This window comes from Triticum aestivum, chromosome 4A (genome assembly GCF_018294505.1).
Source record: "Triticum aestivum cultivar Chinese Spring chromosome 4A, IWGSC CS RefSeq v2.1, whole genome shotgun sequence".
In the NCBI taxonomy this organism is placed as follows: domain Eukaryota; kingdom Viridiplantae; phylum Streptophyta; class Magnoliopsida; order Poales; family Poaceae; genus Triticum; species Triticum aestivum.
This window is the reverse complement of record NC_057803.1, coordinates 102,784,753-102,807,863: the sequence shown is the minus strand read 5'-3', so window position 1 is coordinate 102,807,863 and position 23,111 is coordinate 102,784,753. Positions and strand designations below refer to the sequence as shown.

At 47.2% G+C, this 23,111-nt stretch overlaps 1 protein-coding gene across 1 annotated transcript; it reads right to left on the bottom strand.

Moving 5' to 3' along the window:
* Nucleotides 1–1,087: 1,087 nt before the first annotated feature.
* LOC123085417 (uncharacterized) lies at nucleotides 1,088–6,402 on the bottom strand. The gene is made up of 3 exons (XM_044507047.1): nucleotides 5,140–6,402; nucleotides 1,715–2,275; nucleotides 1,088–1,617 (listed from the first exon to the last, which is right to left on the bottom strand). Exons 1-3 carry the CDS (start codon nucleotides 6,019–6,021, stop codon nucleotides 1,516–1,518), a joined length of 1,545 nt encoding a protein of 514 aa, XP_044362982.1. The 5' UTR covers nucleotides 6,022–6,402; the 3' UTR covers nucleotides 1,088–1,515.
* Between the last annotated feature and the right edge of the window lie 16,709 nt (nucleotides 6,403–23,111).

Sequence of the window (23,111 nt, the reverse complement as noted above, 5' to 3'; positions counted from 1 at the left end):
TAACATGGCAATTTTGCTTTTCAGATAACGGCAACTCCAATATGCATTTTGCCATGGCACTTGTTTGGCCATCTTTTGTGTTATTTCACATACATGTCAATTTCTTACATAAAAAAAGATGGCTTTTAAAATTAGAAAACCATGGCAAATATTTTAATATGCATCTGCCATGTCATTTTTGTTTTGTATTGTTTTCATTTAACATGCATCTTGCGATGACATTTCTTTTTCATAATTTTTGTTTGTATTGTCCATTTTTCCTTTGCATTATTTTTGCCATGGCAATTTCATAACAAAACTCTTCTCCATAGAAAATTTTGAAAAAATTGTCATGTCATCATCATTACAAAGTTGTTTTACTCCAACCCGTTCCTAAATATAAGTCTTTTTAGAGATTTCAATATGGACTACATATAGAGCAAAATCAGTGAATCTACACTTTAATGTACATCTATATATATATCCGTATGTAGTTCATATTGAAATCACTAAAAAGACATATATTTAGAAACGGAGGGAATGCAATTTATTTTTCCATGTTTTTAAATTTTTAGAAATCAAAATGTTGTTTAACTTGGCATTGTTAAAAAAACATCATGCCAAATTACAAAAAAAATAATTGTTCTAGTCGATTGGCAATATTTTTGAGAAAAAATCATCTGTTGTACAAAATTATGGCAATATTTTGTAATGGGTATATTTTAGTCAGGTGACCAAAAATTCATTTTTGGTATTCTTTTCACCTTCTATTTTTTTTATACGTTGGCATTTTTTATCTCAACACATGGCAAATCCCCCTTCTGTTTTGTACGCAATGGCTACTTTGTTCATTTTTTAGGGCTGGCTATCTTGTTCTTTTTTTGTTTGTTCAAATCTAGGGCACCCATTTATTTTGTTCGTGCAAGAGACGTTTCGTTAGCAAGGGTTCAGGAGCGCGGGGGTGGGGATCGTACCGGACGAAAATGTTCAGTTCGATCGACTCATTCGGTCTCAGGGTCCCCTTGCCACATGTGTGGGCATTATCAGCGTCCAGCACCATGGAGCACAAGCACCAAAACGCTGCTCTCCAGAAAAATACACGTCCCTATTCTGCTTTCTTTCAACCTATATTCCATTTCGTTTCCGAAACAGCCATTTTCCCACGGTAGAATCACATCGGTACCAGAGAACCAAGAAAGAGGCAACACAGCACGTGGGAAGTAGCCAGATCCTATACATTGCTACCGCCTGCACTCCTTGTATGTATACGTGTCCGTGTGTCTGTCTGTCTGTCGCATAACTCATATAGCCATCTGGACACACTGAGGACGATATTGCCCAGCACCAGCAGGGAAGTATAGTCTACGTGTTAACAAGTACTGCTGGTTTGGGAACAAAAAGTTTCCGTGTCCCTCCGAGCATGGAGGGGATTATTCACCTTTGCCATCCCCTTATTATCTCTTCGCTACCAATATCAACATCCTACTCTCCGCCCTGTAGGCCGTGGTGATGTAGTGGCGAGAAGAATACATAGAGCTAGGGCGTGGTGAGCTCTCCTCGGCTGCAATACCGTATCCGCACCTCCAGCACCGTGCCCCACCTCGTCCTCGTTGTTTTGCAGCAATGCCGCCGTGGCGCCTGAAACACATTACAAAACAACCCGTAAATCAACACGGAGATGCGCATGTACCTGAAAAAAAGCCATGAAAACAATGAGCTAGATAGGAGTTGTTACCCGTTTCCACTCGTTGAGGTTCATCTTGGGAGCGAACACCTTGACGGTGTGAACCGTGGACGCGGCGCGGAAGCTGGCCTGGTCGCACTCCTTCTCCGACTTGGCAGCGTGCCTCGAGTACTCGCTCACGGTGCCCCGGCTGGTCTCGTTCCGGACGCGGCTGAGGAAGAACATGGCCGGCCGGTAGCACGGGGTGTCGGTGCTCACCAACGGCCGGGTGTTGAACACGAAGGGCCCGTTGGCCCAGCTCCGCCAGGTCTTGAACGTCTGGAGCGGCACCTCCAGCTCGTGCGGCGCCACGACCCACGGGTAGAGCTGCACCGTGTAGCCCCACGCGACGGAGACGGACCAGGTGTAGCCCGGGCCGTGCTGGTAGCCGAAGGCCTGCTGCAGCAGCCGGGCCGAGTCGAACCGGGCCGCCCTCACCAGCGGCCGGACCGCGGCCAGCGGGGTGTGCCCGGCGGGGCTGATGGGCTCGATGTGGTCCAGGTGGTGGAGCGACACCAGCGGCGCCACCGGGTGGGCCGCCAGCATCCCGTACGCGTCGCCCCGGATGTCCACCTGCACAAAAGCGTCGCGTTAAACGGAAATTCCTATTGGACGCTCGCTGCGTCAAAATGTCGAGCGAACGCATAGGGGAGCGATAATTTGGGCCGGCCCATCTCCCACTATAGACAGTTTCGGTTTTGGGAACTTTCTAAAAGTTTCCCAGCCGGTTTTTATCAGTTTTGGAAACCTTCTAGAAGGTTCCTTAAGCTGGTTTTCTATTTTCCTTTTTATTTCTTCTTTTTCTGTTTCTTTTCGTTCTTTTCTTTTTTCTTTTTTCATGTTTCTTTTTTTTCTTCCTCTCCTTTTTTTCTTTTTTTTCCTTTTTTCCTTTTTTAAAAAAGTCTATGCTTTTCAAAAAATGTTCGTAAATTTCAAAAAATGTTTGCATTTATCATAAATTGTTTAAAATTTCAAAAAATGTTTTCCCTTTCATATTTTGTTCAGAAAATCAAAAAATGTTCACTTTTTCAAAAAATGATTGTGCTTTTTCAAAAATTGTGCAGAAGTTTGAAAGATGTTCCTGTTTTCAATTTTGGTTCAGAAATTAAAAAATGTTCATGCTTTTACGAAAAATGTTCCCGTTTAAAATTTTTGTTCAGAAATTCTAAAATTGTTCGAGAATTTAAAAAATGTTCTTCTATAAAAAATTTGTTCAGAAGTTGGGAAAATGTTCTTGTTTTCAATTTTGGTTCACAATTTATAAAAATGTTCGTGCTTTTATGAAAAATGATCCCGTTTTCATATTTTGTTCAAAAATTCAGAAAATGTTCTTGATATTCAAAATTTGTTCAGAAGTTCAAAAAATGTTCCTGTTTCGTTTTTTCATCAATTCAGAAATTTTTCGCAAATTTAAAAAATTGTTTGGAACTAAAAAAAAGGCAGCTACAGTCCCGGCGGTACAATACAAAAATGTTCGCATTTAAAATTTTCAAAAAATGTTCTGGAATTTTGAAAAAAAAGCACGTTTTCAGAAATGTGCTTTAACTTTAAATAATGTTTGCCTTTTAAATACGTTCCTCTGTTGTGTGTTCTTATCGTTTCGTGCTAACCATTGGGACATCTGGCGGCTTCAGCTCAAGTGGCTAGCTGCAAGAGATTTGAGTCGCGAGGTCGCGTGTTCGAGTACTTCCAGCGCTGTCATTTTTGCGTAGTTTTGCGTTCAGCTTAACTCGATTGTAGTGGGCCGGCCCTGTGCGGCGCGCCCTCCATTTGCCGCAATAAGCGGCGTATAGGAGCTCCCGCGTTAAACAATGATATCTTGCTGAGTGCTCATACAGTAATTTTCTTTAATCATCATGAGATGAGTATTGGAAATTTGAAACGGGCGGCCATAGATTCCCGTGGGCATGGCCAGGTGGTGCTCCACGGAGAGGCGGTGAGAAAGGTGGGAGACAAAAGGCGAGCCGGACTGCGACACGCGACAAAAGCAGGATCGACCGGTAGATCTGGGAGCGCACATGTGTCAGCGACCGCACAGGGTTCACCGGTTCAGAAAGTGAAAAACTGAAGGTACTCTCTCGCAGTTAATCGTCCGTGCCGACCCCATGTCACGTCAAGCACGGCAGAAACAGCCAGCTCCGCCACAAGTTTGCTCAGCGGATCAGAGGCCGTTGTTGGCGCTGCACAACTACTGTCTGCTGGTGCATTCGTGACACTGCCACAGCGCCTGGCTCGGAGGGGTCGCACCGCATCGGCGGGGTGCGCGCCAGGGATTCGGAAGGCGACAGCCTTGGGCCACCACCCTGCCGCGAGCGCGCGCGTCAACGACTTTGGGCCCAGAAACGGTGGTGGTGCGGCAAAGCTTTCCGCTCGCCACCACCGCCGTTGCGGCGTGCGTGCAACCCAAAACCCGCGGCGGCCGCGGCGAGAACGAGGGTCCCCTCCGCCTCCGGCCTCCGATATTTTCGGCAGCGGAGCCCGAAGCCATCCACGTACCCTGGGAGGACACCACCACATGCAAGGCAGCCAGGCACGGGCGCCAAAACATGTTTGGCCCCAGCTCAACCAACAAACAGGTGGCGGTATGACCTTTTCGTGCCCCTCTACTCATCATCATTTGCATCTTTCGGCCACATTTTTTACAGCGCCCGCCCGCCGTGTGGCACATGCGAGCGAGTATGAAAAGGTGGTGCGGCGTGTGGTGCCCGGCAAAGGAAAAGCGACGGGGGCTGTCGTTTCGAAATTGGTTGGGGTGGTGGTTCGCTAGCTACTAGCAGCTCGAGTCCTCCTCAAGTCGCCTGTGAACACTTGTCCTGCTAAGATGCCCGCGCCACATGGTGTGGGGCAGAGCGCTGTCGCTCCATGGACCAGCTCCTGCTCGGCCCCCGCGCCTCCACGCTGGAATTGTACCTTCCAATTGTCCGTGCCTTCCGCGACGGCCACACAGTCGCTTCCATTGATTTCCATGAAAGGGCCGTCGAGCAAGCGTTCGTCTTTGGGGCAGCTGGTGGGTGCTTTTGTGCTTGCCCTTGATTAAACGGAAAGATTCTACCAAAAGATAGGAGATCTTCTGCTCTCATGTTTTGTTTGTTTTGGCATAGGCAAGACACGGTGAAAAAGTTGGTCAAAAAGGTTTGATTCCAGCGGCCTATGCAGAAAAACCTAGTAGTGGAAAAGGCCCCGAGCTAAAATTTGGAATAGGCAGCCCAAGTTGCAGAATTGGCGGTTTTTGTTGCCAAGCTGTTTTCAGAAACATCTTTGGATTGCTTATATAGGAACAAAAGGAAATTCAGGTTTTGGAGACGGTTTTTTTTTCCAAAACGTGATTTTAAAAGGGTTTTGATTCAAACATAGCAGCAACGAGCATGACGATTATTTTATTTTAGTATAGTATAAAAAAGTAACGAACTTTGGCAGCGTGCGTGGGGGATGCTCACCTGGTGGAACCCGGGCTCGCGGGTGAGCGGGACGCCGAGCTCGCTGAGGCACGCCTGCACGCGCTGATCGCTGCCGTAGAACTGCGAGTAGCGGTCCAGGCAGCCGTCGATGGCCTTGGCGAGCTCCGCGGCGGCCGGGTAGCTCACCGCGAACCCGCCCCCGCCGAACGCCATGCCGTACGAGTGCATCACGTTCTGCTCCACGCTCTCCGACGGCGCCCCCACGTAGTACATCTCCTCGTGGTCGTACTTGCGCAGCACGGCCACCAGGTTGTCCGGGAAGAACACCGTGTCGTCGTCGCCCATCACGAACCACCGCGGCGCCTCGTCCGCGCCGGTGCCGTTCGCCAGCTCCGCGGAGACGGCCAGGAACGAGTCCGCCACGATCCTCGCCATCCGCGACGCCGACGCCCGGTTCCCGAACCGGGACGCGTCCACCGAGACGCGGTACGGCGGGCACGTCGCCGCCGGCCACGCGCCCGCGGGCTGCTCGTCCAGCCAGACGTGGCCGCGCATCGCCTCGGGCCGCCACCAGAGCTCCGCGTAGCCGCGGCGCTGGTCCCACGTGCGCGCCGAGGCGCCGATGCCGAACACGATGTGCGACAGCGTGGTGGGCGCGCGACCGCCGGCGGCGGCGGCGGCGGCGGGCCCGTCGGCCGCCGCGGCGTCATCGCCCGGGAAGTCGCCCAGGGCGCCGGAGCAATCCTGGCAGCTCCACCAGCGGTAGACCCCGCCGGCGCCGTCGTCCGGGAAGAAGGCGACGTAGGCGAGGAAGGCGAGCGTGGCGGCGATCAGCATGGACAGCGACGCCGCCACGCACCGGCGGCGCTGGTCGGCGCCGATCCCGCCGCCCTCCACGGCCTTCCATTTGGCGGGCTGCATCGGCCGATCTTGCCAAGATCACCACCTTTCCCGGACGACGGTTTCGCGGGGCGGGGGGGATCTGGCGGCGCGGCGCGGGGGAACGGCGGGGCTGGAGGCCGTATCCTGAAGGGAAATCAAACAATTATGGGAGAGACGGCTCGTGGGGAGGGCGCCAGGGAGGCGCACCTTTTGCGAGCCCCTCTCCTCGCTCTCGGAGACGGCGGAATAATTTATCGGAGATGGTAGCAACCGGAATTTGTGCGCGCGCGCGCGCTGGATACGGGACAACAACTATGCGCCTGGTGCCTACGCTATCTCTGCATATAATGGGCGTATTTGTATTTGATTCTTTTTATCGGCCTCCTCCCGCCGGCCGCTCTCGCCTTTGAGATGGATGGGGTTCCGACGCCTCCTTCGCGTCCTTTTTGTCCTTGCCGGATGTATGTCGACGACCTCTGCGGGTTTGGAATGGGCCAAGGACGCACGTCGGTATTAGGCTGGTACGTGGCTGAGACCGATATTTGTTTTCCATATCTACCTTCTTTGCCATGTTACCCAATCATCCGATAAAAACTCGCCGCGTGAACCCTCATCCGTTCAACAAGCAGCGCGAGTCGACGACCACTATGGACGACTTGGGCTTGGGGCATCTGCTGTGTTCTCCTCTCGGCAGCATCAAAACCGGCCGGTGTGACTCGTGAGTACCGTACGTCGTGGCAGAGCAGTTCGGTGGCGGATTCCTTCGGCGCCGGGCAATCATAGCAGCGGGACGCGTGGAGCCATGGCCAAGTTTTCTCGCTGTCTGTGATAGTCCGCTTCAAACTTTCCACACGAGGGTGACCTCTGCATCGCTGCCATTGCCATCCCATGACAACAAGGATGACTTCAACCGCTGGAAGCGGGAGGCGTCTCCAAAGCTTAGGGCATCTTCAGCCGCGCCTTTAGGAAGACCTTCTCAGACGATTTTTTTTATGCCGGCGTCAAAAAAACGGCCCAGTCGCGTCTCCAGGAACCCGATTTTCGACGGCTTGGGCCGAAAACAGCACCGGCGGAGTCAGGCCGAACTCGGCGCGCTGGGGTGCTCGGAGGCGCCGAAGCGAACTGTTTTGACGCGAAACAGCCGCGGGCCCGCCGCGGGCCCCCCGCGGGCCCGCCGCGTCAGCGACACAGCGCCTCGTCTTCCCCCAACGGTCTCGGTTCCCGCGGGGAATCAATGCCAAGGTTGCCGCCGGTCAGCCTTGCCATTGATTCCTCACGGGCGACGCGTCACGGGACGGCGCGCCGACGCCTCCCCTCCCTCGCACGCGTACACACGGGTGCGGCGCGGCTATATAGCCGGTGGCCTGCACTCGCCTGTGCCCACACCAGCCCCGCCCCTCGCCGCCGCCCAGCTCCTCCCTCTCCCTACCTCTCCCGAGCGCCGCTGCCCAGCCCCTCCCTCTATCTCTCTACCTCTCCCGAGCCCGTCGCCATGGCGGAACGCTTCCCCGGAGCCCGTCGCCATGGGCGCCAAGGAGGTTCGGGTCCTCCTCCTCTTCTTCCTCCTCCCGATCTTCATCGCACTCCTCTGGCACTCCGGCCCTGCTCGGCGTCAAGGCCGAGCCCGCGGCGGAGACGCCGCTCGACCGGCATTGTCATCAACAAGGGCGGCCGGCGCGCCTACTCGTCGGTTCCTCCTCCGCGCTTCGTCAAGCCAAAGACGGAGCCGGGGCTCGCGCCGGTGAAGGAGCCGGCCGCGCCGGTGACGACGAAGCTCGGCGACGACGACACGGCCCTGAAATGGGCGCGCAGGGACTCCATAGCGATGGAGAAGGAGCGCCAGTGCGCCGCCCGCTTCTCTTCGCGGAGCGTCGACGCGGCCGCGACGAAGGCGGAGTCGTCGTCATCTGCGACAGCGACGACGACGACGACGATGCGCCGCCACCAGTCCGCCATGGCGACGCCGGGCAGGGGTCCAGCAGGGGCGCCCGCGTCAAGGAGGAGAAGGCCGACGACGACGATGGCGGCGACGGCGGCGACTTCAGCCAGTTTTTCTTTTCGATTAGTTTATGTATATGTGCTATGTAATGAAAATCCGCGAACTTCACCGAAATATGCCGAAATTTATCGTGTTTGGCCGAATTTTATCGTGTTTAAGCCGAACTTCTTTTATTTTAAAACATGCTTGGGGGCGGCCCTGGGGCCGGCGGCTGGGGACCAATTCATCCCCAGGCCCAATTTTTGCGCCGGCTCACCCCCAGGCGGCGATTTTAGGCGCCCCCTGGGGGGGGGGGGGGGCAACGGCTGGAGATGCCCTTAAACATCACGATATTTGCCTCTGACAGCGGAGAAGAAGATACCGGGCGAATGTCCAGTTGAACAAACTCCGAATTTTATTTAGAGAGAGATCAATGTCCCATGTGTACAGGGCATATTGCAACTGAACCACGTGGACAAGAGAGGTACACGCAACATGGACGCGCGAGCACAGGACTTTCAAAACGATGCTACTACGATACCGATGGGGAGATGCGACTGCTAGATTGGGAGGATGCAGTTCAGTTATCCATGGACTCGTTTGGTCGACGCTTTGGCATGTGGGGATATGCACCTCGACATATTTCTATTTTGAGCAAAGTGTTGCATCGAGGGGTGATACAATTTACTCTTGACAAACGTGTGGGAGAAGCAATTTTGATATTCATCATACCACCATTAGTATTTCCTCTGTTCCTAATTAAACAACCAAAACGTAGTATATTTAGAAAAAACGAAGGGAGTATTTCGTGTGGGTGAGAATATACACGAGATTGTATTTTTATTTGTTTATTGTACATGCATTGTTTTAGGGCTATGATAGCCGGCTAACGTTCGCTGGGAGGGCATGGCAAATCAGATTTTCAAACAACAATTTGTGTTGTTTGTGGATGACAAATTTCTTTAAAAAGCATGGCAATCTGCTTAGTTCAGTTTTTTTTTTTTTGCCGGGAATTGTCGTGCTTGTTGAAGTAATTAGCCATCCTCGTGACAATATAAATGCCTTGAAAAACTTCCGTGTTGTCTTGCCTTCCAAAGAATGTCAGCTAAAGAAATTTTCCCTCGTTTTAAATCTCAGTCATATTTCTAGAAATAGAGAATAACATCCAATCACATCTCAATATGAAAACAATTCTACTGATGGGTTAATTCCCCACCAGGCATACACACGACGACTTAAGACCAAGCCTGCCTAGAAGGCCAAGCAGGCCCAGGCTCATAAACGCTAAGGGCCTAGCCGATATTAGCAATAGGGGAGGCCATCGGTCGGAGTGTGAGTTAGGCGGGGGAAACACAATAGTCGGGATTTCCATTAGCCAGGATTCCCATTAGTCGACTAGTCAACCAGTCGGGTTCTACAACAGTTCAACAGTAAGGAGCATTAAATGAGGCGCTATGAGGGGAACACCACTAAGCCATAAATCCCAAGTGTTGTCGGTATCCTTCACCAGTCATTTAATGTTTTCGTTACTGTTGTGATAGACTAGAAACTGCCTATAATAAACGTGTCATTATACAGAGCACTAATGACCAGCCTTACATACCCTGGGACATAGCACACTCTATCTAGGACCAGTTCTTTTGGCCGATTCTCCCAAAATCCTGAGAATCGACTCTCCACCCAGCTTCTCTCAGAATCTTGAACACATACTTTTTTTACAATCCTAATTTTTTACATCCTAACTAGCTAGGATTGTAAAAAAAAATATGGATTCAAGATTATGGGAGAAGCTGGGTGGAGGGTTGATTCTCAAGATTTTAAGAGAATCGGTCAAAAGAACTGGGCCCTAAGCCACTCCTAGATGCCGGGTTGTGGGTTTGGAACTTTTTTGCAAGAGAGCTATATGCAAGAACACATGACTAGGGTTGTTACTCTTCACTGCTGAGGGACATGCATCTGTATAAACACCTGTGTCCCCCATATATACCTTGATAGATCTACGCTTCATTCATATCCCTACACTATTGTCAGGTTTATCACCACGATACCTACACACTGTCTTGCAATGCTTTTCTTATAATCTTTTATGCTTTATAACAACACATGTAGGTAGAAGCTAGACCTTAGATTGACTAGAGCTTTGAAGGTGTTTCATGGCTTGAGGGTTGCTTGTGAGTTGTGACCAATATTGCAGGTTGCCAATTGTCCTTTTTCTTTCGTCCTAGCCCTTGGTCCTTGGCATATATACATCCTGTCTTGGCCTCCAAGCTAAGAACAATTATATTCGAGGTCGAACTTAGCTTGGGCCCAATCACCTGAGTGGATCGCCTCAAAGAAGTTGCAGGCCACATGTTGAAAATATGCCCTGGAGGCAATAATAAGTCTATTATTTATTTCCACACTCATAATTATATGTCTATACTCTATGCTATAATTGTTATGGTTCTTGAATATGTGATTCGGAGGAAAACCCGTAGGCACGGGTAGAGTTACAAACGATAAAAATTAATTTCTAATCTCGCCTCTTGGACTAGCTTAACACGAAAACCTGATTCCTAGGCTGGCCTCTTGGACTAGCTCAAGTATTGCATGATGAGTATGTGTTTCCTGGTCATAGGCCTAAGTCAAGTGTAACAAGGATGCCGACAACTTTGAGAGTATGATGTTAGAAGAACGGTCATATTTGATTGACCTAACTTGTTTGTTATACTTTGAGTTGCTATCGTTCCAAGTCTATATTTATAACACAGAGAGCAATGTATGCCTAGTTCCTTAGTCCATGAGAGTATCAAGTCACTTCATACTCTACGATGCACGTCAGGGATTGTTCCAACATCATATGTTACACGGTGATCATAAGGACAACTTGCAGGTTCATTGGAAAGTTTGACAAGGGGCAAGATGGCTCAAGGGTGGAATTTGCTCCTCCGATGATGGAGAGATATTCTTAGGGCCCTCTCGGTGTGACGGCATCCATCATCGTTCAGACATGCATGTATGATTAGATCATAGGTATGCCAGAACACAACAACGAGAAAAAAACCCGGTAACGAGGAGATCGGTATAGTGAGCGTGTGTATGACACACGGGGATACCAATATATCTCACCTCGGGTTTTGTGAAGTTTAGGGAAACAAAAGGAATGACATATGACAGCCAAAGGTTCCCTCAGATATATTTCGTGTAGACATAGGGGTCAACATGGCTGTCCACAGTTCCACTGTTGATCATTGGATGAAAGGAAGTTTTGTTCATGTCTATAATCCAACGAACCGACAGGATCACACGCATAAGGGAATTATGATATGGGAATATAAGTAAATGTTACCAGAATAGTTCTGGGAATAAAATAATAGTTTTGAGAGAAACTGGAAGCGTTTCGAGGTTACCAAAAGTGTTTCTAGTAATACCTGGAAAGGCTATATAGGAGGGAATAGTTTCTAGGGGCCTAATGTAAACAATAGCGGCCTCCAATATTTATCGAAAGGTTTCTAGTATATATTTAGAGGCTATGGGCTAGTAGAAATACTAAAGGGCTCACATGGTAAAAGTTATTGGGCCTATTAGGCCCAATAAGGGTGGTGCCTCACATAGCTTGCTCCACAAGCTAGGGGCGAATAGGGGGTGGAGGAGGATTCCTCCTCCCTTGGTTGTCGAGCCAAGGGGAGGAGGGCATCCCAAGTCGGCCACCCTCCCTCGCTCCACTTATATATATGTGAGGGGGTGCATACTCTAGGAGATAGAAGTCCCTTTGATCCAAGCGGCCTCCTCTCTAGTTATCTCTTCTAGTTCCAGTTCTTGATCTAGACTAGACCTAGTTCTAGTTTTCTCTAGTCCTCATAATAGAGAAGCCACACGAGGTTCTCTTATCCATCCTCTAGTTCTCCGGCGATGCAGAGCTCTGGACGACGAAGCATTTAGGATGGTGAACCCAGTACACGTGCAATCTGTAGAGAGGTCGTGCTTTTGGTTTTTGGTTAGAGTGATCATCGTGGACGATTTGTGAGACATAAAATGATCTACACCAACTCTCATTCCACTGGAACTCAAAGTTGGTAATGATCCTATCTAACCTTGTTGATACATATATTTTGCATCATAATTATCTATTACTATGTAGGTTATTTCAATGTTATATTCCACAATATGATGTAATTCTAATGCCCTTTCTCTCTTAAAATGCAACATATACCAAAGGAGTGAGATTACCGACAACTAAAATTTGACCCGAGAAAGTGATAGCCGAGATAGCAATTCTCCGGAGCTCAAATTGACATACAATTTTGTGGAGAATTATTTTGAAATATATCAAAAATACGGGAGGAAAAATATACCAGAGGGGCCCCACCAGCCAACCACCTGAACAGGTGGCACGGACACCCTCCTGGGCATGCCACTTCTCCATGTGGGGCCCTGGTGGCTCCCTTCCTGACGTCCTTCTCCTATGAAGCCATTACACTAGAAAAAAATAGAGAGAAGACTTTCAGGAGTAGCCACCGCTGTCTTGAGGTGAAAGCAGAGGTGGGGAACTTTTTCTCTCTAGTGAAGCGATTCTGGTGGGGAACTTCACTTCGGGAGGGGGAAATCAAAGTCATCATCATCACCATTGTTCCTCTCATTGTGGGATGCTTCGTATTCATCAACATCTTCTCCAGCACCATCTCTTCTCAAAACCCAATTCATCTCTTATGTTCAATCTTTGTATCCAAACTCAGATTGGTAGCTGGGGTGCTAGTAGTGTTGATTACATCTGGTAGTTGATGCTAGTTGGCTTACTTGGTGAAAACATTGTGTGCTCGTATTTTTTTCAGTTAACAAAAATGGACATTAAGGAATATGGTTGTATGGCCGGCTCCCGCATCAGTGTCCACACACCAGTTTAGGACGGTCTATGGATGAATGCGGTGTCCGATTTGAGGCTCAGCGTTGGATATCCCTAATCTCATAATTTCTAAGCAAGTTATAGGATGAATCAAATTTACCCCTGTAACACCCACAATGCGGCTATATATCCCACGTGTCAGGGCACGACTTAGAGGCATAGCCACATGGTGGTTTTATCGCAAGAGGGGTAATCTTCACACAATCCCATGTACTGAATAAGAAAGGGATAAAGAGTTGGCTTACAATCGCCACTTCACACAATATATAAATAATTCATACATAATCCAAATACACTCAAAGACCGACTACTGTCAAATCCAATAGAAAAGGAAGATAAACCCCAAATGCTAGATGCCCGACCGTTCCAACTGGGCTCCACTACTGATCATCAGGAAACGAAACATAATAACGACCCATATCCTCATCGAACTCCCACTTGAGTTCGGTGGCATCACCTGCACTGGTATCGTCGGCACCTGCAACTGATTGGAAGTATCCGTGAGTCACAAGGACTCAGCAATCTCACACCCGCGAGATCAAGACTATTTAAGCTTATGGGTAGGGGTAAGGTAATGAGGTGGAGCTGCAGCAAACACTAAGCATATATAGTGGCTAAACATACGCAAATAAGAGCGAGAAGAGAAGCTACACAACGGTCGAAAAACTATAAGTGATAAAGAAGTGATCCTGAAACTACTTACGTTCAAGCATAATACAAGACCGTGTTCACTTCCCGGACTCCGCCGAAAAGAGACCATCACGGCTACACACGCGGTTGATTCATTTTAATTAAGTCAAGTGTCAAGTTTTCTACAATCGGATATTAACAAATTCCCATCTTCCACATAACCGCGAACAGGGTTCTCGAAAGTTTATACCCTGCAGGGGGTGTCCCAACTTAGCCCATCACAAGCTCTCACAGTCAACGAATGATATTCCTTCTCCCGGAAAGACCCGATCAGTCTCGGAATCCCGGTTACAAGACTTTTCGACAATGGTAAAACAAGACCGGCAAAGCCGCCCGAATGAGCCGACAAATCCCGATAGGAGCTGCACATATCTCGTTGTTAGGGCACACCAGATGAGAGATCCTACGAGTAAAACCAACCCTCAAGTTTCCCCGAGGTGGCCCCGCAGTCTACTCGGTTCAGACCAACACTCAGAGGAGCACTGGCCGGGGGGGGGGGGGGGGGTTAAAATAAAGATGACCCTTGAGTCTGCAGAACCTAAGGGAAAAGTCTTAGGTGGCAAATGTAAAAACCAAGGTTGGGCCTTACTGAAGGAGTTTTATTCAAGGCGAACTGTCAAGGGGGTCCCATAACCCCAACCGCGTAAGGAACGCAAAATCAAGGAACATAACACCAGTATGACAGAAACTAGGGCGGCAAGAGTGGAACAAAACACCAGGCATAAGGCCGAGCCTTCCACCCTTTACCAAGTATATAGATGCATTAAATTAAATAAGAGATAAAGTGATATCCCAACATAAACATGTTCCAACATGGAACAAACTTCAACTTCACCTGCAACTAGCAACGTTATGAGAGGGTCTGAGCAAAAGCGGTAACATAGCCAAACAATGGTTTGCTAGGAAGGTGGGTTAGAGGCTTGACATGGGAATATGGGAGGCATGATATAACAAGTGGTAGGTAGCATGACATAGCAATAGAGCGAACAACTAGGAAGCAAAGATAGAAGTGATATCGAGGGTATGGTCATCTTGCCTGCAATGTTCTCAGAGTTGTCCAAAGCTTGATCCCCGTTAGCGTACTCAACAGGTTCTTCATTCACGTACTCGTCTCCCGGCTCTACCCAAGGCAAGAACACAAGCAATGGAACAACGGTGCAATGCATAAGCAACATGATGCAATACATGGCATGATATGCAAGATATGATATGTAATGCATATGCGTGCTCCGGAAGGGAAAGAATGATCAAGGCATCAAATTGGCAAACCAAGTACGCCGCTGGAAAGATGAGGTGATTTCGGTTGGAATCGATATAAAGATCACCGGAAACGGATGCACGGTTTGCAAATGACAAACAATATAAGGATGATGTGAATCTGCGATTAACAGCATGATGCCACCTAGAATGCAACAAACAAACTAAGCTACTGCACTCCAACATAGCAATAAAGCATATGGCAGCGATGTACAAGTGATGCTTGACAAAACATGAACACTGAGCTACGGCTAAATCACACTAGAACAGGTTCAAACAAGCATGGCAAAAGTGCAAAAGATATCAGTCTCACACACTTAGTGAAAATACTAACATGGCATAAACAGCATCAGGAAGCAATTTTTAGAGCAAGCAAACATCATGCTATAGGAACATATCATAGAAAACAAAGGCATGGATTGATTCTACTAAATGCATAGTACAAAACTCCCTTACTCATCATGAGCCAAAAAGGCACAGAAAATATGATGGCACCCATGTAAACATAGCAAGTTATATTAACAGATTCAGACTTGGTGAAATTTAAGAACATGGCAGAAACAGATTCATGATAGCAACTTTGCAAGATCATGGCACTCACCACAAAGAACTACATGACAACATAAGCATACCAACAGTAAGAGAACATGTTCATGAAGCTAACCATGGCAATACCAAGTTCATAGGATGCATGGATCACTAGCGAAACACATGGCAATATGGATTAACATGTTAACAATCTGCGAAGAACATTATTTAGAAAAAGTAGAGCAAGAAAATTATATACTAGATCGCTCCATAATTGCAACCAGAGGCATGAATAGATAGACCATAACCACATGTTCAAAACATCGTTACTGAAGTACCTCAACATAAGTATGGATCTCATGGTAGCATCAAGTTTACACGACATCAAAATAACAGCAGGAAAATGACTTAGCAAAATCCTAAGTCCCTGAAAACAGTAACATTATGGAGCCTGCTTTGCATGCTTGTGTTAGTCACCACATAGATCACAAAAATACAAGACTTGCACCCCTGTAAAGATGGCATGTTGTAGTTCAATACACATGTAGACCTCATGCTCATAGGATGCACACATAAAATGCAACAAAAATGACAAATCACCATGTTCTGTTAAGAACCAGCAGTTAATATTTTATAGCACTCTTGCAACAATGATAATGGCATCAATATGGACATTAACATGCATGAAAATTCTACTAACATAGAGAGCTTAGCGAGACGAACATTTTGACATATCATATGTTTGAATCGGCGCACCGAGCACTGATATGTGACATGATGAAGGAGGCATGAAAATAATAGGGATTTTTGGGACTTGGAAGAAATTAGACCTCTGAAAACTCAACGCGGGACGGAGCGGTACGGGACGAGGCAGGGCGTTTGGATGAGATCCCGGTGGATCTCGTCCCGATCCACCGGATCCGGCCGGCGAACTCCGGCGAGAGCGGCGCGAGCTCCGGCGAGGTGGGACTTCGGCGAGGGAGGTGCCCGACAACGAGGAGGAGGCCAGGGCGCAGCGGCGGCAGCAGGTGGAGATGGTGTGCGGGGCCGGCGGGGCCGGCGAGGTGGGCGGCAGCGCAGCCGGGCGGCGCTCGGCACGAGGCGGCGGGGCGATGCGGGCTGGCCGGCGGCGAGATCCGGGCTCGTGCGGGTCCGGGATGGGCTCCGCGGGCCGGCGGCGCGGAGGAGAGAGAGGGCCGGTAACGCTGACATGGAGCCATGTGATTGGCCGAGGGCGTCGGCTAGACGTGTTCGGTCACTGGGCGGACATGTACGATGGCGCGGGGAGGGTGGATCTAGGGTTTTCGCCCTAAATGGAGGTGGAGGGGACGTTTTTATAGATAGAGGGAGCTAGGAGAGTTCGAATGAGGTACGGTTTTCGCCCACACGATCGTAATCCGACGACGGAGAAAATGGAGGTGGTTTAGATGGGTTATTGGGCTGTTTTGGAGGGGTGTTGGGCTGCAACACAAAAGAGGCTTTTGCAGTTACCCGGTTAACTGTTGGGGCATCAAACGACCTCCAAATGGAAAGAAATTTGACAGGCGGTCTGCTGGTGGTGTACCAAGGCCACATGACAAATCTCGGCCCATTTCGAGAATGTTTTTCTCCCGCTCACGAAAAGAGACAAGAGGGGTGCGCCGGGTGCATGTGGGAGTGTCGGATTGCAAAACGGACAACGGGGAAAGGCTCGGACGCATGAGACGAACACGAATGCAAATGCGATGCACATGATGACATGATATTAAAAGCATGACATGAACAAAATGCAAAACAAAGACAAAAACCCAACCACGAAGGGAATCTCATAACATAAAGCCGAAAAATGGCAAGAGTCGGAGTTACAAATATGGCAAGTTATATCCTGGGTGTTACAACACTCCACCACTACAAGAGGATCTCGTCCCGAGATCTAGGACTGAAAGAACTCCGGATATTCGGAACAGAGGTGATCCTCGCGATCCCAGGTGGCTTCTCGGTCGGAATGGTGTGACCACTTCACTTTCAGGAATTTGATTGACTTGTTGCGAGTCTTGCACTCAGTTTCTTCAAGAATAGCAACGGGATGCTCATGATAAGACAGATCTTCTTGAAGATCAATCTCTTCAAAGTTGATAGTGTGCTCAGGAGTCTTGAAGCACTTGCGAAGCTGTGACATGTGAAACACATCGTGCACGTTTGCGAAGTTGGACGGAAGCTCAAGTTGATAGGCGAGGCTGCCTCTTTTGCCAATGATATTGAAAGGACCCACGTATCTAGGGGCAAGCTTCCCTTTGATACCGAAGCAACGAGTGTCTTTCATTGGAGAGACGCGGAGGTAGACATGGTCTCCAATCTCGAAAGCCAAGTCACGGTGCTTGCTATCATAGTAACTCTTCTTGGGCGATTGCGTGGCTTTGAGATTTTCACGGATGACTTTACACATATCTTCAGCTTCTATGATCAAGTCGTTGCCAAGAAGTTGGCTTTCACCCGTCTCTGACCAATTGAGAGGAGTACAACACTTTCTGCCATAAAGAATTTTGAATAGGGCCTTGCCCGAACTCGCTCGGAAGTTGTTGTTGTAGGAGAACTCTGCATAAGGAAGACAATCTTCCCACTTCATGCCTAAAGAGATGACACAAGCCGTGAGCATATCTTCAAGGATTTGATTGACTCGCTCGACTTGGCCGCTTGTTTGAGGATGGAAAGCTATGCTGAAGCGAATGTTGGTGCCCATGGCCTTATGGAAGGAGTCCTAGAACTTATAAGTGAAAATGCTTCCACGGTCTGAAGAGATCAATTGCGGAATACCGTGCAAGGAGACAATCCTGGAGGTGTATAGCTCTGCCAACTGAGCTGCTATGATAGATTCTTTGATTGAAAGGAAATGAGCCACTTTAGTAAGCTTGTCGATGACAACGAAGATAGCATCATTTCCACGCTTGGACTTGGGAAATCCAATCATGAAGTCCATTTCAATATGGTCAAACTTCCATTCTGGAATAGCAAGAGGTTGGAGGAGACCAGATGGTCGTTGGTGTTCTGCTTTCACCCTTCGGCAGACATCACATTCATTCACGAACTGAGCAATCTCTCACTTCATTCGAGTCCACCAATACGAATGCTTGAGATCATGGTACATCTTCATACTTCCAGGATGAATGGACAGAAGAGAATTGTGCACCTCGTTCATTATGACCTTCCCTAGATCACCTTTAGGAACCACAATCTGGTCCTCGAAGAGTAGAGTGTCTTTGTCATCAATGCGATAACACTTGTATTTGGGTTGGCTCTTGACAATCCCATGTTTCACCTTCTTCACCATGGCGCCTCACGAATTTGATCTTCCAAAGTGGGGGAGACTTGAAGGTTGGCAAGAAAGCCTTGAGGAACAACTTGGAGATTCAGTTTGCGGAAAGCTTCACAAAGGTCCGGTTGGAATGGCTTAAGGATTAAGCTGTTGCAGTAAGCCTTCCTGCTCAAAGCATCTGCAATGACATTGGCCTTGCCTGGAGTATATTCAATACTCGGATTGTATTCTTGAATCATTTCGACCCAACGAGTCTACCTGAGGTTGAGGTTGGGTTGAGTGAAGATGTACTTGAGGCTCTTATGATCTGTGAAAATGTCCACTTTCCTTTCCAACAAGAGATGTCTCCATGCTAATAACGCATGGACAACTAGAATCAACTCAAGATCGTGAGTGGGGTAATTCCTTTCGTTGGGCTTCAACTGACGAGAGGTATAAGCCACAACTTTCTTCTCTTGCATTAACACAGCGCCAAGACCTTGCAAGGAAGCATCACAGAAAACTTCGAATGGCTTCGATTCATTAGGAGGAGTTAAGACAGGAGCTGTGACTAACTTCTCTTTGAGGGTGTTGAAAGCTATGTCACACTCAGGTGTCCAGACATACTTGACATGCTTCTGGAGGAGGTTGGAAAGAGGCTTTGCAATCTTTGAGAAATTCTCAACGAATCTTCGACAATAGCTTGTAAGTCCAAGAAAATTGCGGAGCTGCTTGACATTCTGAGGAGGTTCCCAATTCACAATTGCAGACACCTTCTCGGGATTAACAGCGATGCCCTTGGCGGAGATGATATGACCAAGGTAAAGAACCTCATCAAGTCAGAACTCACACTTGGAAAACTTTGCATAGAATTAATGCTCTCTGAGCTTGTCGAGCACCAATCTCAAATGCTTGGCATGATCCTCCTTATTCTTTGAGAAGACCAAGATATCATCGAGATACACCAGGATAAAATCATTTGTGTAAGGGTTGAAGATGAAATTCATCATGCGAGAGAACGTTGGAGGAGCATTGATAAGGCCGATAGACATGACCGTATATTCATAAGAACCATAGCTTGTTCTGAATGCTGTCTTGGGGATATCTTCTTCACGAATGCGAATCTGATGATAACCCATACGGAGGTCAAGCTTGGAGAATACTTTAGCACCTTTAAGTTGCTCGAATAGTTCATTGATGTTGGGAAGTGGACACTTGTTCTTAATTGTCTTCTTGTTCAATGGACGGTAGTTGACGCAGAGTCGGTCCGTTCCATCCTTCTTCTGTACAAAAAGAACACCACAACCCCATGGAGATGAACTCGGTCTGATCATACCCAGACACTCTTGTTCATCGAGCTGTTTCTTCAATTCCTTCAACTCCTTGATACGTCTCCGTCGTATCTACTTTTCCAAACACTTTTGCCCTTGTTTTGGACTCTAACTTGTATGATTTGAATGGAACTAACCTGGACTAACGCTATTTTCAACAGAATTGCCATGGTGTTGTTTTATGTGCAGAAAACAAATATTCTAGGAATGACCTGAAACTCCACGGAACATCTTAGAAAAAATAATAAAAAATCCTCGCCAAAGATGAAGACCAGGGGGCCCACACCCTTCTCACGAGGGTGGGGGGCGCCCCCCCCTAGGGCGCGCCCCCCTAGGACGCGCCCCCTACCTCATGGGCCCCCTGTTGCATCTTCGACTCCAACTCCACCTCCATATATTGAGTTTCGATGAGAAAAAAAATCAGAGAGAAGAAATCATCGCGTTTTATGATACGGAGCCGCCGCCAAGCCCTAAAACCTCTCGGGAGGGCTGATCTGGAGTCCGTTCGGGGCTCCGGAGAGGGGGATTCGTCGCCGTCGTCATCATCAACCATCCTCCATCACCAATTTCATGATGCTCACCGCCGTGCGTGAGTAATTCCATCATAGGCTTGCTGGACGGTGATGGGTTGGATGAGATTTATCATGTAATCGAGTTAGTTTTGTTAGGGTTTGATCCCTAGTATCCATTATGTTCTGAGGTTGATGTTGCTATGACTTTGCCATGCTTAATGCTTGTCACTAGGGCCCGAGTTCCATGATTTCAGATCTGAACCTATTATGTTTTCATGAATATATGTGAGTTCTTGATCCTATCTTGCAAGTCTATAGTCACCTACTATGTGTTATGATCCGGCAACCCCGAAGTGACAATAATCGGGACCACTCCCAGTGATGACCATAGTTTGAGGAGTTCATGTATTCAGTATGTGCTAATGCTTTGTTCCGGTTCTCTATTAAAAGGAGGCCTTAATATCCCTTAGTTTCCAATAGGACCCCGCTGGCACGGGAGGGTAGGACAAAAGATGTCATGCAAGTTCTTTTCCATAAGCACGTATGACTATATACGGAATACATGCCTACATACATTGATGAATTGGAGCTAGTTCTGTGTCACCCTATGTTATGACTATTACATGATGAACCGCATCCGCCATAATTATCCATCACTGATCCGGTGCCTATGAGTTTTCCATATACTGGTTCTCGCTTATTTACTTTCCCGCTGCTACTGTTACAATCACTACAAAATACCAAAAACATTACTTTTGCTATCTTTACTTTTGTTGCCGCTACCACCACTATCATATTACTTTGCTACTAAACACTTTGCTGCAGATACTAAGTTTCCAGGTGTGGTTGAATTGACAACTCAGCTGCTAATACTTGAGAATATTCTTTGGCTCCCCTTGTGTCGAATCAATAAATTTGGGTTGAATACTCTACCCTCGAAGGCTGTTGCGATCCCCTATACTTGTGGGTTATCAAGACTAATTTCTGGCGCCGTTGCCGGGGAGCATAGCTCTATTCTTTGAGTCACTTGGGATTTATATCTGCTGGACACCATGAAGAACTTGAGAGATCCAAAAACCAAGATCTATCCCTCAACTGCGAGGGGAGGTAAGGAACTGCCATCTAGCTCCGCACTTGATTCACCTTCTGTTATGAGTAAGTTTGCGACACCTACACCTGCTTCTGCTATTCGTTCTGATATGTCGCATGTTATTGATGATGCCACTTCTGCTATGCATGATACTTATGATGAAACTTCTTCTATGCCTGATACTACTGTGCCCCTTAGTGAATTTCTTGATGAACAAATTGCTAGGGCTAGAGAAAAAGAAATTATTGAATCTGAATATGATGATGATAGTGATGATGAAAATATGCCTGTTATTCCTGAGGGTTATCTTTTTGATATGGAATCTTCTGCCGCTATTTTTGCTTGCAAAGATAGATGTGAGCTTAAGAGGTTATTAATTAAATGGAACAAAGAATCACTTAGAGATAAAATGAGACCTGACCCTGCTTTTGCTACTTCACCTATTTGTGTTCTTGATAAGGATTATGGATTCTCTGTTGATCCTGATATAATTACTTTGGTTGAATCTGATCCATTTTATGGCTATGAATCTGAAACTGTTGTGGCACATCTTACTAAGTTAAATGATATAGCTGCCGTGTTCACTAATGATGAGAGATCGCGTTACCTTTATATACTCAAAATATTTCCGTTCTCATTAAAGGGTGATGCTAAGATATGGTTTAATTCTCTTGATCCTGGTTGTGTGCGTAGTCCCCATGATATGATTTATTACTTCTCTGCTAAATATTTCCCTGCTCATAAGAAACAAGCTGCTTTGAGGGAAATATACAACTTCGTGCAAATTAAAGAAGAGAGTCTCCCACAAGCTTGGGGGAGGCTTCTCAAGTTACTTAATGCTTTGCCTGATCATCCTCTTAAGAAACCCGAAATACTTGATATTTTTTATAATGGACTAACCGATGCTTCCAGAGATTACCTGGATAGTTGTGCTGGTTCTCTTTTCAGGGAAAGAACACCGGATGAAGCTGAAATTCTATTGAATAATATGTTGACAAATGAAAATAATTGGGCACCTCCTGAGCCAACTCCTGCTCCAATTACTGAGCCTATTCTTAAACCAACTCCGAAGAAGAGAGGTGTTTTATTCCTCAGTCCCGAAGATATGCAATAGGCAAAGAAATCTATGAAAGAAAAAGGTATTAAAGTTGAAGACGTTAAGAATTTACCTCCTATTGAAGAAATACATGGTCTTAATATACCGCCTGTTGAAGAAACATATGATCTTGATTATTTATTTACTGAAGAACCTCCTGATCCCGATATCCCGACACAGGTAGTAAAGGTAAATTCTCTCTATAGATATGATAAAGCTGAAGTCCCTCCTACTAAAATTGCTAGTCAGTGCTTGGATGAGTTTGATAACTTTATGTTTAAGCAAGACAACTTCAATGCTTATTTTGGTAGACAATTAAAAGAAAATGCTTATATGATTAGACGCTTGGGTGATTATATGGCTGATATTAAAGGTGAACTTAAACTTGTTAGCAAACATGCTTCTATGGTTACCACTCAAGTAGAACAAGTACTTAAGGCTCAAAAAGAAGTGCTTGATGAAATGAATAGTAAGAAAAATGATTATGCTATTAG

Excerpts from the sequence above, each read along its gene's own strand:
- LOC123085417 (XM_044507047.1), bottom strand. The coding sequence starts at position 6,021 with ATGCAGCCCGCCAAATGGAAGGCCGTGGAGGGCGGCGGGATCGGCGCC. Across the intron at positions 2,276-5,139 it reads GCGAGCCCGGGTTCCACCAG|GTGGACATCCGGGGCGACGC; the intron begins GTGAGCATCCCC and ends GCTTTTGTGCAG. Across the intron at positions 1,618-1,714 it reads ACCTCAACGAGTGGAAACGG|GCGCCACGGCGGCATTGCTG; the intron begins GTAACAACTCCT and ends AATGTGTTTCAG.